General features: G+C 38.1%; 1 protein-coding gene across 2 annotated transcripts in view; it reads left to right on the forward strand.

The window, feature by feature from the left end:
* Positions 1–6,341: 6,341 nt before the first annotated feature.
* gas2l1 (growth arrest-specific 2 like 1) overlaps positions 6,342–12,678 on the forward strand; it is a 76,714-nt gene continuing 70,377 nt past the window's right edge. The window contains exons 1-2 of one of the 2 annotated variants that reach the window (XM_057831276.1): positions 6,342–6,357; positions 9,668–10,837. In XM_057831276.1, the coding sequence (XP_057687259.1) occupies positions 10,139–10,837 (699 nt within the window). In that variant the 5' untranslated portion in view covers positions 6,342–6,357; positions 9,668–10,138. Of the gene's footprint in view, positions 6,358–9,443; positions 9,545–9,667; positions 10,838–12,678 lie in introns of those variants that run through there. The other variant, XM_057831275.1, reaches the window with a different exon arrangement.

Here is a 12,678-nt window from a genome sequence, read left to right on the forward strand (position 1 = left end):
TTGTTTTAAATCAAAACAAGACCTCCTCTTTGGCTGTGAGTGCTGCTTTAACTACCACACATCACAGAAATTTAAAAGCTGTCCCAATGGAGGAGAGACCTTTTTACTTCTATGTTAAAATTGCCCCTTGAAATTTTTGCACTTTGCGTGCAATTTAAAATTTTTGGTCCTGACAGCTACCAAATATTTGCTTACAGACTCTCCTTAAGGCCCTAAACAGGCATTTTCATTTTTCTTAACCTTCCACACGAACCAGATAATCAGGTTTCCTAGTCCAACTGTTGAACCGGGGTTGATCACTTGCCGTTTTGCAGGTTCTGTATAACATTGGTCTACATTGCTTTTATTCATTTAATCTAAAATCTTATTAAACGGTCAATTGGTCAATGTGTTAAGTAGGGCTGCAGCTATCGATTATTTTAGTAGTCAAATAATCGAACTAGTTAGTTTGAATAATCGAGTAATCAGATAAGGAACATGAAAAATTTGAATACCTGAGCTGAGCCTATTTAAAAAAAAAAAAATGCACAAAAACACTTGACTAACTTACATAGCAAAAGTCCGCTTGCTTAAATGCTTTTACAGTGGTACCTCTACATACGAAGTTAATCCGTTCCAGGACCTTGTTTGTAAGTCGAAATGGTCGTATGTCGAGCAGGATTTTCCCATAGGAATACATTATAATTCCATTAATTCGTTCCACAGCCCAAAAACCTGCACTAAATCCTTAAAAAATACTGCTGGTGCTATTACAAATGGCAATTACACGTAGCAAAACAAATAAATTATAAATCAAAATTGGAATAATGTAATAAAAAGAATAATAATAATTCCTGTAATAGTGTAACGAATCGGGTTCTAATAAGGCGGACGTTTTTTTGTGTACCTGAACGCACCGCGGGGCTCACGTGCCAGAGACAGACCGGTGAGCTTGAGTTTCACTTTCACTTTGAATGTTCTCTTGAGAACACCATCAATTGCGGCAGACAGCAGGCGTTTTGTGTTGAATAAGTTGTAAAAGAAATGATGAACACGTGGCGAAGCTGGCGATTTCTTTGGAGACAATAAGAATTGTCAGCTTAATTTATAAAGACTGGCGAACGATGGTCGGAGGAGGACCGTGGAGATGTATTGTTGAGCCATTTCACGGATGCCCACGCCACGCTCATATTTTTCTGTCATTTGCATCTTCATTTCGAAGGTAAGCATTAACTTTTTCCTTGTTTCACCACCTGTACCAACCTTTTCTGAAACCTGTGTTGATTTGTCACACAAGAAAATCCGCCGTGCATTCGTCTGCGGTGCTGCCATTGTCGTCGTATTTCGAGCATGTCGTCGGATGTAGAAACAAATGGCGAGTCAAATTTTACGTCGGATGTCGAAAAGTTCGTGTGTCGAAGCGATCGTATGTAGAGGTACCACTGTAAATGCTAACTTTTTTTTAAAAAAAACAATGCTCTTAAATGGTTCGGACACATATTCCCACAAAAAACTGCTAAATATGCCTATAAACTAAATTACTAAAGCATAAACATCTCAAACAAAAACTTACGTTGGTCTTAACAGGGAGCAGTTGGATTCAGCCATGTGAAATGAGGCAGACCAGAGGGCAGTGTATGCACCCTAATCAATAAAACTAAATGCCAACACTTTAAAAATAAACCATTGCAACACCACTTTAATGAAACGAATACTCGGAGCAATACAATTTGAGTAGTTTTTTCCTAATCGAATACTCAATCGATTAATCGTTGCAGCAGTAGTGTTAAGAAATTGGAGGGGGATAGACTTTTTGTTACGCTGCGACTTTAACGATTCTCTTTGCTATGGAGCCCCTAAAAGGACGTCGACAGAAAATTTAAGCAATCTGGTGCACACCAGAAACTTATCGGATAAATATTAGCATAATATAGTATTTATGCTAACAGACTTTTGCTGCAAATTTTGATGCAAATTGACCAATCGTTGTAAACATTAGCATTATATAGCATTTAAGCTAGCGGACTTTTGCTATGCAAGTTAGCCAATTTCAACAATGCGAACTTTCATAGCAAAAGTCCTGTCAGCTTAAACACCATATGGCGGAAAACACTCAGGTGACTTGAAGTTCCGCTGAGACCCCCAATTTGGCCAAATTTAAAAAATGTCCGATATGCTTGTGTGATGCATCATTGGAAAGCCTAAAATCTTCTGTGGGAAGAAAAAATTTGAACAGGAGGGCATTTTTGGGGAAAAAATTTTTTTTTTTTTTGAACAGCAAAACCCTATCTGGAGGTGAGAGCACGCGAGAGCAGAATTACAGACGACATGACTTTAGCGAGATATTATCGCGTACTTACTTTGTTTTGATCCAAAAACTTCATGTAGCATGTATCACTGAGTGTGAAGACACAGCTGTGAATGGCCACAGCTGGATTTTTGGGGGATTTTATGGGTGAAACATGGTAATATAACAAGGGTCGCGATGCAGAAATCGCAGACATCAAGGAGTGGTCGAGATTTTCTTTTTCATATATTGACTCTTTAAAAAAAAATTTTTTTTTCCATTTTTCTTTGGTTGGATCGATTATCATCTAACATCGGAGAAAATGCGACAGTAACAAAAAAAAATTCAGTTAAGCGATAGTTATGAGGTAGATATCCGTGACTTTTTTTTACAGACGCCATTTTTTTTCATGGTGTCATTTGTTTAAAAGTTTAAAACAGGGGTCCCCAAACTATGGCCCGCGGGCCGGATACGGCCGGCCTCCACATTTGGTCCGGCCCCCTGAACATTTTTTTTTTTTTTCTTCAATAGTGTTATTTATTTCCTGGCTTTTTTCTGTGAAGAACCCAGAGAGGGTTATTTGGTTATTATCTATTTAATTAATAGTGTTATTTTTTATTTTTATTTTATTTTATATTATATATTTAGTGCTGTCAAAAGATTAAAATTTTTAATCGAGTTAATCACAGCTTAAAAATTAATTAATCGTAATTAATCTCAATTCAAACCATCTATAAAATATGCCATATTTTTCTGAAAATTATTGTTGGAATGGAAAGATAAGACACAAGACAGATATATACATTCAACGTACAGTACATAACTACTGTATTTGTTTATTATAACAATCAACAAAATGGCATTAACATTATTGGATAGAAAAACTTGTTGTTCTTAAAAGATAAATATTAGTACAAGTTGTAGAAATTTTATATTAAAGCCCCTCTTAATGTTTTCTTAATAAAATTTGTAAAATTTTTAAACAAAAAAAACTAGTAGCTCGCCATTGTTGATGTCAATAATTACACAATGCTCATGGTGCTGAAACCCATAAAATCAGTCGCACCCAAGCGCCAGCAGAGGGCGACAAAACACCAAAAAACAAAAGTAACAAATGGACATGACAATGTGCAGTCATTTTAATCTATTTGAGAGGGGCATGTGCGGTAAATGTGTCAAATATTTTAACGTGATTAATTTTTTAAAAAGTACCACCCGTGAACGCGATAATTTTGACAGTCCTAATTATATTATATTATATTATATTATATTATATTATATTATATTATATTATATTATATTATATTATATTATATTATATTATTTTTTACTTTATTTGCTATTGTTCCATGAAGAATCCAGAAAGGGTTATTTGATTGTGGCTTTCTGAAAAACAATACATTTTTACATTTTGGCACTCCTGCAATCGTCACAGTTTTTCTGTTACAAACTGACCCGGCCCCTCATCAAAGAAGGGAAAAGTTATGTGGCCCTCACAGGAAAAAGTTTGGGGACCCCTGGTTTAAAATATGCGAGTGAATAATTTTTTTAAAGTCTTTTTTTTTTTTAAACCGAAATATTAGACATCAATTAATGATTCCAAGCTAAAAATGACAGACATTTTGAATAAGGAATATAATTAATCACCTTCGTTTAATGGCTGGGTTGAAACAAAAGCGGTTGCGCGACGTCTGTAAACGGGGGTTTCCAGGGTAAAACAGAAAAAATTAAAATAGTTTGAGGGCTTAATGCGCCATGAACACAAAAGTTGTTTTGGCTTCAAATACAGCAGTTTCTTTTAAAGAGGAGTGCAAGAGCAGAAACTGCTTTATCAGTCTTGTCTGTGTTTTCCACCATATAGTATTTTTGGTTAATTATACAATATATAATATTAAACATACACAGAAAACTGTTAAAGCTGCACTGATGAAGTGCCATGAAATCATTATTGAAGGTCATGCTGCTTGAGGAGAATTGCAGCATGGTGAGAGTCCCATGAGGCCTCAGTCAGAGGTTTCGTTAGATGCTTAACAAAGACTTTATTATAGTGAGAATAAAAGGAGGGTTTGTATTTAAAAAAAAAAAAAAAATTTTTTTTTATAAAATGAAAAATCTACATGGTTATATTTGTCCTGAATTGTTGCTAAGCAGTTTTTATTTTTCATTTTTTGGGTTTGTTAACCTTTTATGACATTTCTTTTATTGGCTGCTATTGACAGCATTACACGTCAAATCCAATTTGATTGGAGAAGCCAGCAGTTTGCTGCAAGACTCTCCCAGTCAATGCTATTGATAGATGAGCATTCACTTACAGTCCTCCCACTTTAAATGAGTTGGACATCTATTCTCAATAGCAGGCCATAAGTTAAATACAATGAAGAAAAAATATTTTATGATGTAATTTTAGGCCATAATCAGTGTTTTTTTGGTTGTTTTTGTTTTAGTCATTTGGATTATTGTTTTTAACTAACAATTTATTGATTTATAACTCTGCACTCATGAAAATATATGTAGAAAAAAAACAAAAACATTGTTTTATTGTATTGTGATTGTGTCACACCGTGGTGAGGTTTGTCGTGTCATGGTTATTTCCTGCTTTATTTTGAAAGTCTTCCCCTCCTTGTTTCAGAGCACTTGCCCTTCCTCATGTGCTCCCTAATCACCAATTAGTTCCACCTGTTCCCCATTACCTTCTGTGTGTATATATAGTCAGCCTCCCCTTTGTTTTGTGCCAGAGTGTCTTCGTCCGCTGACATGTCATTCCAGCCTGCTATCGTCCACAGCCAAAGCTACCACGTGAACCTAGTCCTGAAGAATTTAGTAAGGCTTTTTGAGTTTGTTTGCTGCTTTGCGTTTGATAGTATTTTTGCCTTCTTTGTGAAGTGAATTTTTGTTGAAGAACCTGCCTTTTGATCGCGAATATTTTGTCAGCTTTTCTGAGTTAATTTGTTACTTTGTGTTGATGATGAGATTTTTGCCTCCCACTGTGGAGTGACCTTTTGTTGTGCCATATTGTAAAATAAATACATTTTTGTTAAACAAGAAAACTCTGCATTTGAGTCCTGCCTCGAGTCCAGTCCTGACAGATTGGTGCTGCAATGATTAATCAATTCGATTAGGAAAAAAGAATCGAATAAATTTTTGCTGCTTCGAGTATTCGTCTAATTAAAGTGGCATTGTAACGGTTTATCTTGAAATGTTTTGCATTTAGTTTTATTGATTTGGGTAGATTTGCTGCCCTCTCGTCTGCCTCATTTCACATGGCTGCTCCCTGTTAAGACCATCATAAGATTTTTTTTTTTTTTAATGCATTCATAATTTAGATTATAGGTATATTTGGCCATTTTTTTGTGGGAATATGTATCTGAAGCATTTGTTAAGAGCATTGCAAAAAAAAAATCATTTTATAGCATTTAAGCGAACAGACCTTTGCTATGTAAATTAGCCAATTGTTCTTTTGTTGTACATAGATCGTTTATTTTTTTTATACCGTTTGGGACTCTGCTCAGGTATTTTAATTTTTCATGTTCCTCAGCCGATTACTCGATTATTCAAACTAACTAGTTCATCGATTAATCGACTACTAAAATAATCGATAGCTGCAGCCCTAAGTGTGATTAAGCCTTATGTCAAAAATTCTGAACTTACAGTGGGGCAAATAAGTATTTAGTCAACCACCAATTGTGTAAGTTCTCCTACTTGAAAAGATTAGAGAGGCCTGGAATTGTCAACATGGGTAAACCTCAACCATGAGAGACAGAATGTGAAAAACCAGAAAATCACATTGTTTGATTTTTTTTTAAGAATTGATTTCCAAATAAGAGTGGAAAATAAGTATTTGGTCACCTAGAAACAAGCAAGATTTCTGGCTGTCAAAGAGGTCTAACTTCTTCTATCGAGGTCTAACGAGGCTCCACTCGTTACCTGTATTAATGGCACCTGTTTTAACTCATCGTTATAAAACACACCTGTCCACAAACTCTGTCAGTCACACTCCAAACTTCACTATGGCCAAGACAAAGAGCTGTCGAAGGATACCAGAGACAAAATTGTAGACCTGCACCAGGCTGGGAAGACTGAATCTGCAATAGGTAAAACGCTTGGTGTAAAGAAATCAACCGTGGGAGCAATTATTAGAAAATAGAAGACATACAAGACCACTGATAATCTCCCTCGATCTGGGGCTCCATGCAAAATCTAGTTATGTGATTTTTCGCTTCGAAGACTTTGAAACATCACTCGGTTCGGGTTAGCATGTCGGCTAGCAGTCACTTCCCTTGGCTCGTGTACATTCTCCGAAGCCGGGGCAGGGAAATGACAAAAGCCCGACTAACTACGGTGGCATAAAATATCGTTCAGGAGGTGCGACAGTAAAGGTGAAGTCGACAGTTTCAACCATTATGGAGTAATTTTGCCATGTCGTACTGAATAAATGCATTTTTATTATTTTATATTCCATATAGCACAATACTGTTATTTGTCATGACCATACAATTTATTTAGCTGTTGGGGAAAAATACTTGGATAAAAAGAATATCCTGTAAAAATATTGGAGTAGCGAGACTGAAACAATGACATTTTGCGGCTCTCTTCGTCGCATTTCTCCTGCCGACGTCATCCGCCTGTTGGGGACGCTAGAGCCCTGTAATGGTAGGTGTGGCTAAACGGCAGATTAAAAGACTAATTTCTCGTCATCTGCGCTTTGCCAAATTGTTGTATATGGTTGAATCGTCTCAAAATATGATTCTTTAATTCACATAACAATGCTATTTAAGACTTTTTTTCTCCTGTCGTGTGCACTTTGAATTCATTTATAGGATGTTGACGTGGTTGCAGCTTAATCTTGTATTCGTAGCAATAATTGACGGAGAATAAGTTTTCTTTCAGCCAAAACTCGGCGTGATTAATTTACACCGACATGCGGATACATCCTCTCTCATTGCTGTCTTCACAGGCAATCCCACAAATCAAAGTAATCAAAGTCAAACAAAAATGACGTAATAAAAGCAGCACTTTAGACGATTAAGTCCCATCCTGGAATCTTGTGGCGAAAAGATATGTCAATAATAACAAGCAATAGGAACATTATTTCAACATCAACTGAGGACACATTTAGGAATACAAAACATTTCTCACAACATTTCTCTCAACATAGCAAAGTCAATTACATGTAATGACATTTTTCGGCCACAAGAGGGGGGCACCCTCCTCCAATGCCCCCCCTCAATCTTCGTTTATGACTCCAGTCACAGTTGGGATTCTGGATTCTAACCTCTGCTTCAGTTATGTTGTTAGCCACGCCCCAAACAGCCAAAAATATAGACTGAGCAGCAGGATGATGACGTCAACCTGTGATCATAAGCGGAGTTTAAGGGAGGGCCAGGCCCCCCTGGTGGACGAAAAGTGTCATTGGATGTAATTGGCTTCCATATATACATATATATATATCTATCTATATATATATATATATATATATATATATATTAGGGCTGTCAAACGATAACATTTTTTAATCGAGTTTATCACAGCTTAAAAATTAATCGCAATTAATCACAATTCAAACCATCTATAAAATATGCCATGTTTTTCTGTAAATTATTGTTGGAATGGAAAGATAAGAAACAAGACGGATATATGCATTAAACATACTGTACATACTGTAAGTACTGTACTTGTTTATTATAACAATAAATCAAGATAGCATTAACATTATTAACATTCTGTTAAAGCGATCCATGGATAGAAAGACTTTGTTCTTAAAAGATAAATGTTAGTACAAGTTATAGAAATTTTATATTAAAACCCCTCTTAATGTTTTCGTTTTGATAAGATTTGTAAAATTTTCAATCAAAAAATAAACTAGTAACTCCGCCATTGGTCATGTCAATAATTACACAATTCTCATGGTGCTGAAATCCATGAAATCAGTCGCATCAAAGCGCCAGCAGAGGGAGACAAAAAACAAGTAACAAGTGGCCATGACACTGTGCTGTCATTTTAATCTGTTTGATCGGGGCATGTGCGTTAATTGCGTAAAATATTTGAACGAGATTGATTAAAAAATTAATTGCCACCCGTTAACACGATAATTTTGACAGCCCTAATATATATATATATATATATATATATACAGTTGTAAAGCATTAAAGGAAACGACAAAAATGAATGAAATGAACAAAAAAAAAAACATTTTTATAACGGGTCAAAATAATTTTTGTCTAGCACCTTAGATGGTCATTTGCTTTGCATATTATTAAAAAAAAAAAAAAAAAAAATCCGGGAGGGCAATTTTATTTTTCAAATGATTTTTATCTTTCTTTGAGAAAAAAAAAAAAAAAATTTGACGGAAGCAACTTTTGGGGGGATTTAATGATTTTGACACCAATGTCCTGCCCATAATATGGCCCCTACACATAAAGGATTGCTAAAATCAAAGAAAACTTTTTTAATTAAAAATTAAATGTGTTCAAATGCAAATATTTGAGTCTCAAATATATTTTTGCTTTCAAAAACTTTTTTCTATGATTGGATTTTTTTTGGATTGATTTTTTGTTTGAAAATATTTATTTTTTTGGTTGAAGCAAAGTATTTTTTGATTGAATAATAAAGACACAAATGTCCTAGCCAAAATGTGGCCCAAACGCAAAACAACATTACATCAATCAAAAAAGTTGCTTCAATCAAAAAAAAAAATTGACTTCAATCTCAAAAAAAATTCTAAGAAAAATAGCTTTCAAATGCACTTTATTAGGTTTCAAATTTATTTTTGCATTCAAACACAATTTTTTGGGATCGAATAATGAAGACACAAATCTACCTCCATATGGATTCGCCCAGAGGATACAATTTTTTACTGGGGTAACTACATTGGCACAACACCAGCGAGCGTACCATATTCAATGGATGATGATCTTGGCAAAAAGTATCGCTGTCCTATGCAGCCTGATTTAGAATTCCCCTCAAAAATGATGGGAAACAAAGAAATGCTCAATTTGAACTTATTATTATAAATATTCTTGTAAGCTAATTTTATTGCTGACACTGCGTTTTGGGGTCATCAACATGTTGTGCCCCCGCCCCCGGCCCAAAAGTCAAACTCCGCCTATGCCTGTGATGTCTTTGAAGAATCAATGACGTCATTTATCCTTTATCTCAAATGATTGGTTTTGATCGATGTGCGGGAAAAGTCAATATCAGTGTTCCGTTCATCTAACGAGAGGATTTTATCTCAAAGGAGCAAACGTTTGTTTCCTGTGATAAGCGTTAAACCACACAGTGGTAAGTTTGATCTCATTTTATTTTTCGTCCAAAGTCATTTGAAGTTGCTGCGTGTCTTCTATTGGTTGCTCGTGACGCGGTGACTATGGGGTTAACTTCTCCTCCTCCTTCTTCCTCATGCAGTTGATCCACATAATGGGATGTGCCACCGCGTCGCTCCGCTGCTTTAAGCCCCGCGGCAGGTCAACATATTGAACGCAGGAGGCGGCGCGACATGGACCGAGTCTCCTACTCACCGCCGCTCGGAACTCGTCATTTTCCCGTCGGAGAAGACGCAATCACAGCCACACGTGGATGTTAGCGGACCGAGAGGATCCGGTGGCCTAGGGGCGCGTTGACTGCTCCGAACCCGAGAAGGTTCTTCCCTCGCCGAGACCATCCGGACCACTATCCACGCGCCGCGGCCACTCCGCATCCCGCTATGCCCGTGACAGCGACACAAAGCCCGGCCTCCGCTCCCCGCACATGCACGCCGGCATGGGTGCGTCCACACGCTTACCGCGCGCTATTTCGCAGATGAGGATTTGGAGCGCGGTTGCGCAATGAGGAGATCTGGAATCAAGTAAGACTTTTATTGATACATAATCCGACAATATGGCCGATCAGAGCAACATCCAATCCGCCGCTTCCAAGAGCATACGGCCCTTTAAATCCAGCGAGGAGTACCTGTACGCTATGAAGGAGGACCTGGCGGAATGGCTGAACACCCTCTACGATCTGGACCTGAGCGCTGACACCTTCACGGAAGGCCTGGAGACGGGTTGCGCCCTGTGTCGGCACGCCAATAACGTCAACCGAGCCGCCCAGGACTTCCAGCTGGAGTACCCCGAGGCGGCCCAGTCCATGAAGCTGCCCCGAAAAGACGTCGTCTTCCAGTCCCGCAACGTCACCGCGGGCTCCTTCTTAGCTCGGGACAACGTGTCCAATTTCATCAGCTGGTGTCGGCGGGAGCTGTGGATCAAGGACGTGCTCATGTTCGAGACCAACGACCTGGTGGAGAGATGCAACGAGAAGAATTTCGTTCTGTGCCTGCTCGAGGTGGCGCGACGCGGAGCCAAGTTCGGCATGCTGGCCCCCATGCTCATCCAGCTGGAGGAGGAGATAGAGGAGGAGATCCGGGACCACCAGGGCAGCCTGCAGGTGGACCCCGGGGAGCCGGAGGTCCAGAGCACGCCCACCAGGTGCTTCGGGCGCAGTGAGAGCAAACACAGCGTAGAGGACGAAGCAGAGCCGGAACCTTTCGTGTGGCCCCAGAAGAGAGTTTTATGTGACATGAGGAATTTGGACGAGCTGGTAAGTCATTTTGGGTCACTCACATCTGTAGAATAGGTGTAAGCAAGGCCATAGGTTTGCATAGGGACGGTAGGGATATAACACTAGCAACTTTTCAGGATGCTCAAATTGTCCCTGCCAACTTTGAAGCAGAAGAATTTTTTGATAAAATTTATATAATATGAATTCAGTTATATAGGTAATTTAGATCGTCTCCCCATATGTTGTAAGGCTAGAATTGACCCTGCCAATATTAAGTGAATTAATTTCATTATGTTCAGACTTACTTACCCCCTTTCAAACGCACGTTTGATTGGCTGATGACGAGAGCCCCGCCCCCTACACTCACACAACCCCGACAAAAATACATGTCAACATTATTATTAACAATATTAGAAGTTTCTTTCAGAGCAGCAGCCACCGTAAGTAATGTAAAAAGTAGGGCTGCAGCTATCGAATATTTTAGTAGTCGATCAATCGATGGACTACTTAGTTCGCATAATCAAGTAATCGGATAAGGAACATGAAAAATTAAAATACCTGAGCTGAGCTTCAAACTGGATAAAAAATAAATAGGGATCTATGTACAACAAAAGAACAATTGGCTAACTTACATAGCTTAAATGCTAACTTTTTTTCTTTCTTTTTTTTACAATGCTCTTAATAAATGATTCAGATACATGTTCCCGCAAAAAACAGCTAAATACCTATGAACTCAATTCTGAATGCATTAAAAAATATTAGCTCAAACAAAAACTTAGCTTACGTTGGTCTTAACAGGGAGCAGTTGGATTCAGCCATGTGAAAAATGGCAGACTAGAGGGCAGTGTATCCACCCTAATCAATAAAACTAAATGCCATCACTTTCAAAATAAACCATTACAATGCCACTTTAATTAAACGACTACTCGAGGCAACAAAATTTAATTCAAATATTTTTTTCTAATCGAATACTCGAGTTAATCGTTGCAGCACTATTAAAAAAACAGCAATATTGTGGGGGTGGGGAACACGCGACTAATTTTGCTCCTGAAAGTCCGACCTGCATCAGAGTGAGCATACCATTAAACTGTGTGAACTTGCCAACCTGCAAATCTCAAGTAGGAAGCTGCTTAGAGAGAAGTGTCCTGTATGTGTTTTGTACTGTTGAGTGTTAGCTTTAATTAAACTGTGATAAATGTAGTGAACTCTGCTGGAAACTATAGAACCAGAAACACATGAGCAAGAAGCTGCTTAAAGAGAGGTCCCATTCCGTTCAAATGCACCAACACACACACACTCACAGCCCCATGCCGCCTCCTCCGCAGCTGCAGCCACTGTAAGTAACATAAAAAGACATCAGTGTTGTGGAGGTGGGGAACACACCACAAATTTCCTCACGGGAAAATCAGTCTTCCTTAAGACAAAACACTACCCCTTTTGTCCTCTGCCATGGCTAAAATCGATAAAAACTGAAACGTTACATAGTGTTGCTTTAAATTCACAATTCATGGGAATAGGCGACCAAACAAATGTCAACACAGAGATAAAACGAACATCGAGGATGGGCAGTTTATCTGGCACTAACCTGTAAAGCAGTTGGGAAGATGTCATTTGCACTGTTGACTGTATGATTGGCGGTTTGGCATACACACCGTAATATTTATCCTGTATTCATGTATTGCTGGAGTCATCGAAAAAATGACTTTCTATTTCATGGTGTCTATAAAAAGCGCCAAACAGTCACTCAAAATGTGAGGTATCGTTGGAGCATTAAAATAGGCTGCCTTTCTTTGGAGCAACCATGTTTTTATCCCACATTACGACTTTACAACACATCAGAACGATTTTCCGACTTGGAACCTCAGATCTCCCGATACACA

The sequence above is a fragment of the Corythoichthys intestinalis genome, chromosome 3, assembly GCF_030265065.1.
Source record: "Corythoichthys intestinalis isolate RoL2023-P3 chromosome 3, ASM3026506v1, whole genome shotgun sequence".
NCBI lineage: Eukaryota > Metazoa > Chordata > Actinopteri > Syngnathiformes > Syngnathidae > Corythoichthys > Corythoichthys intestinalis.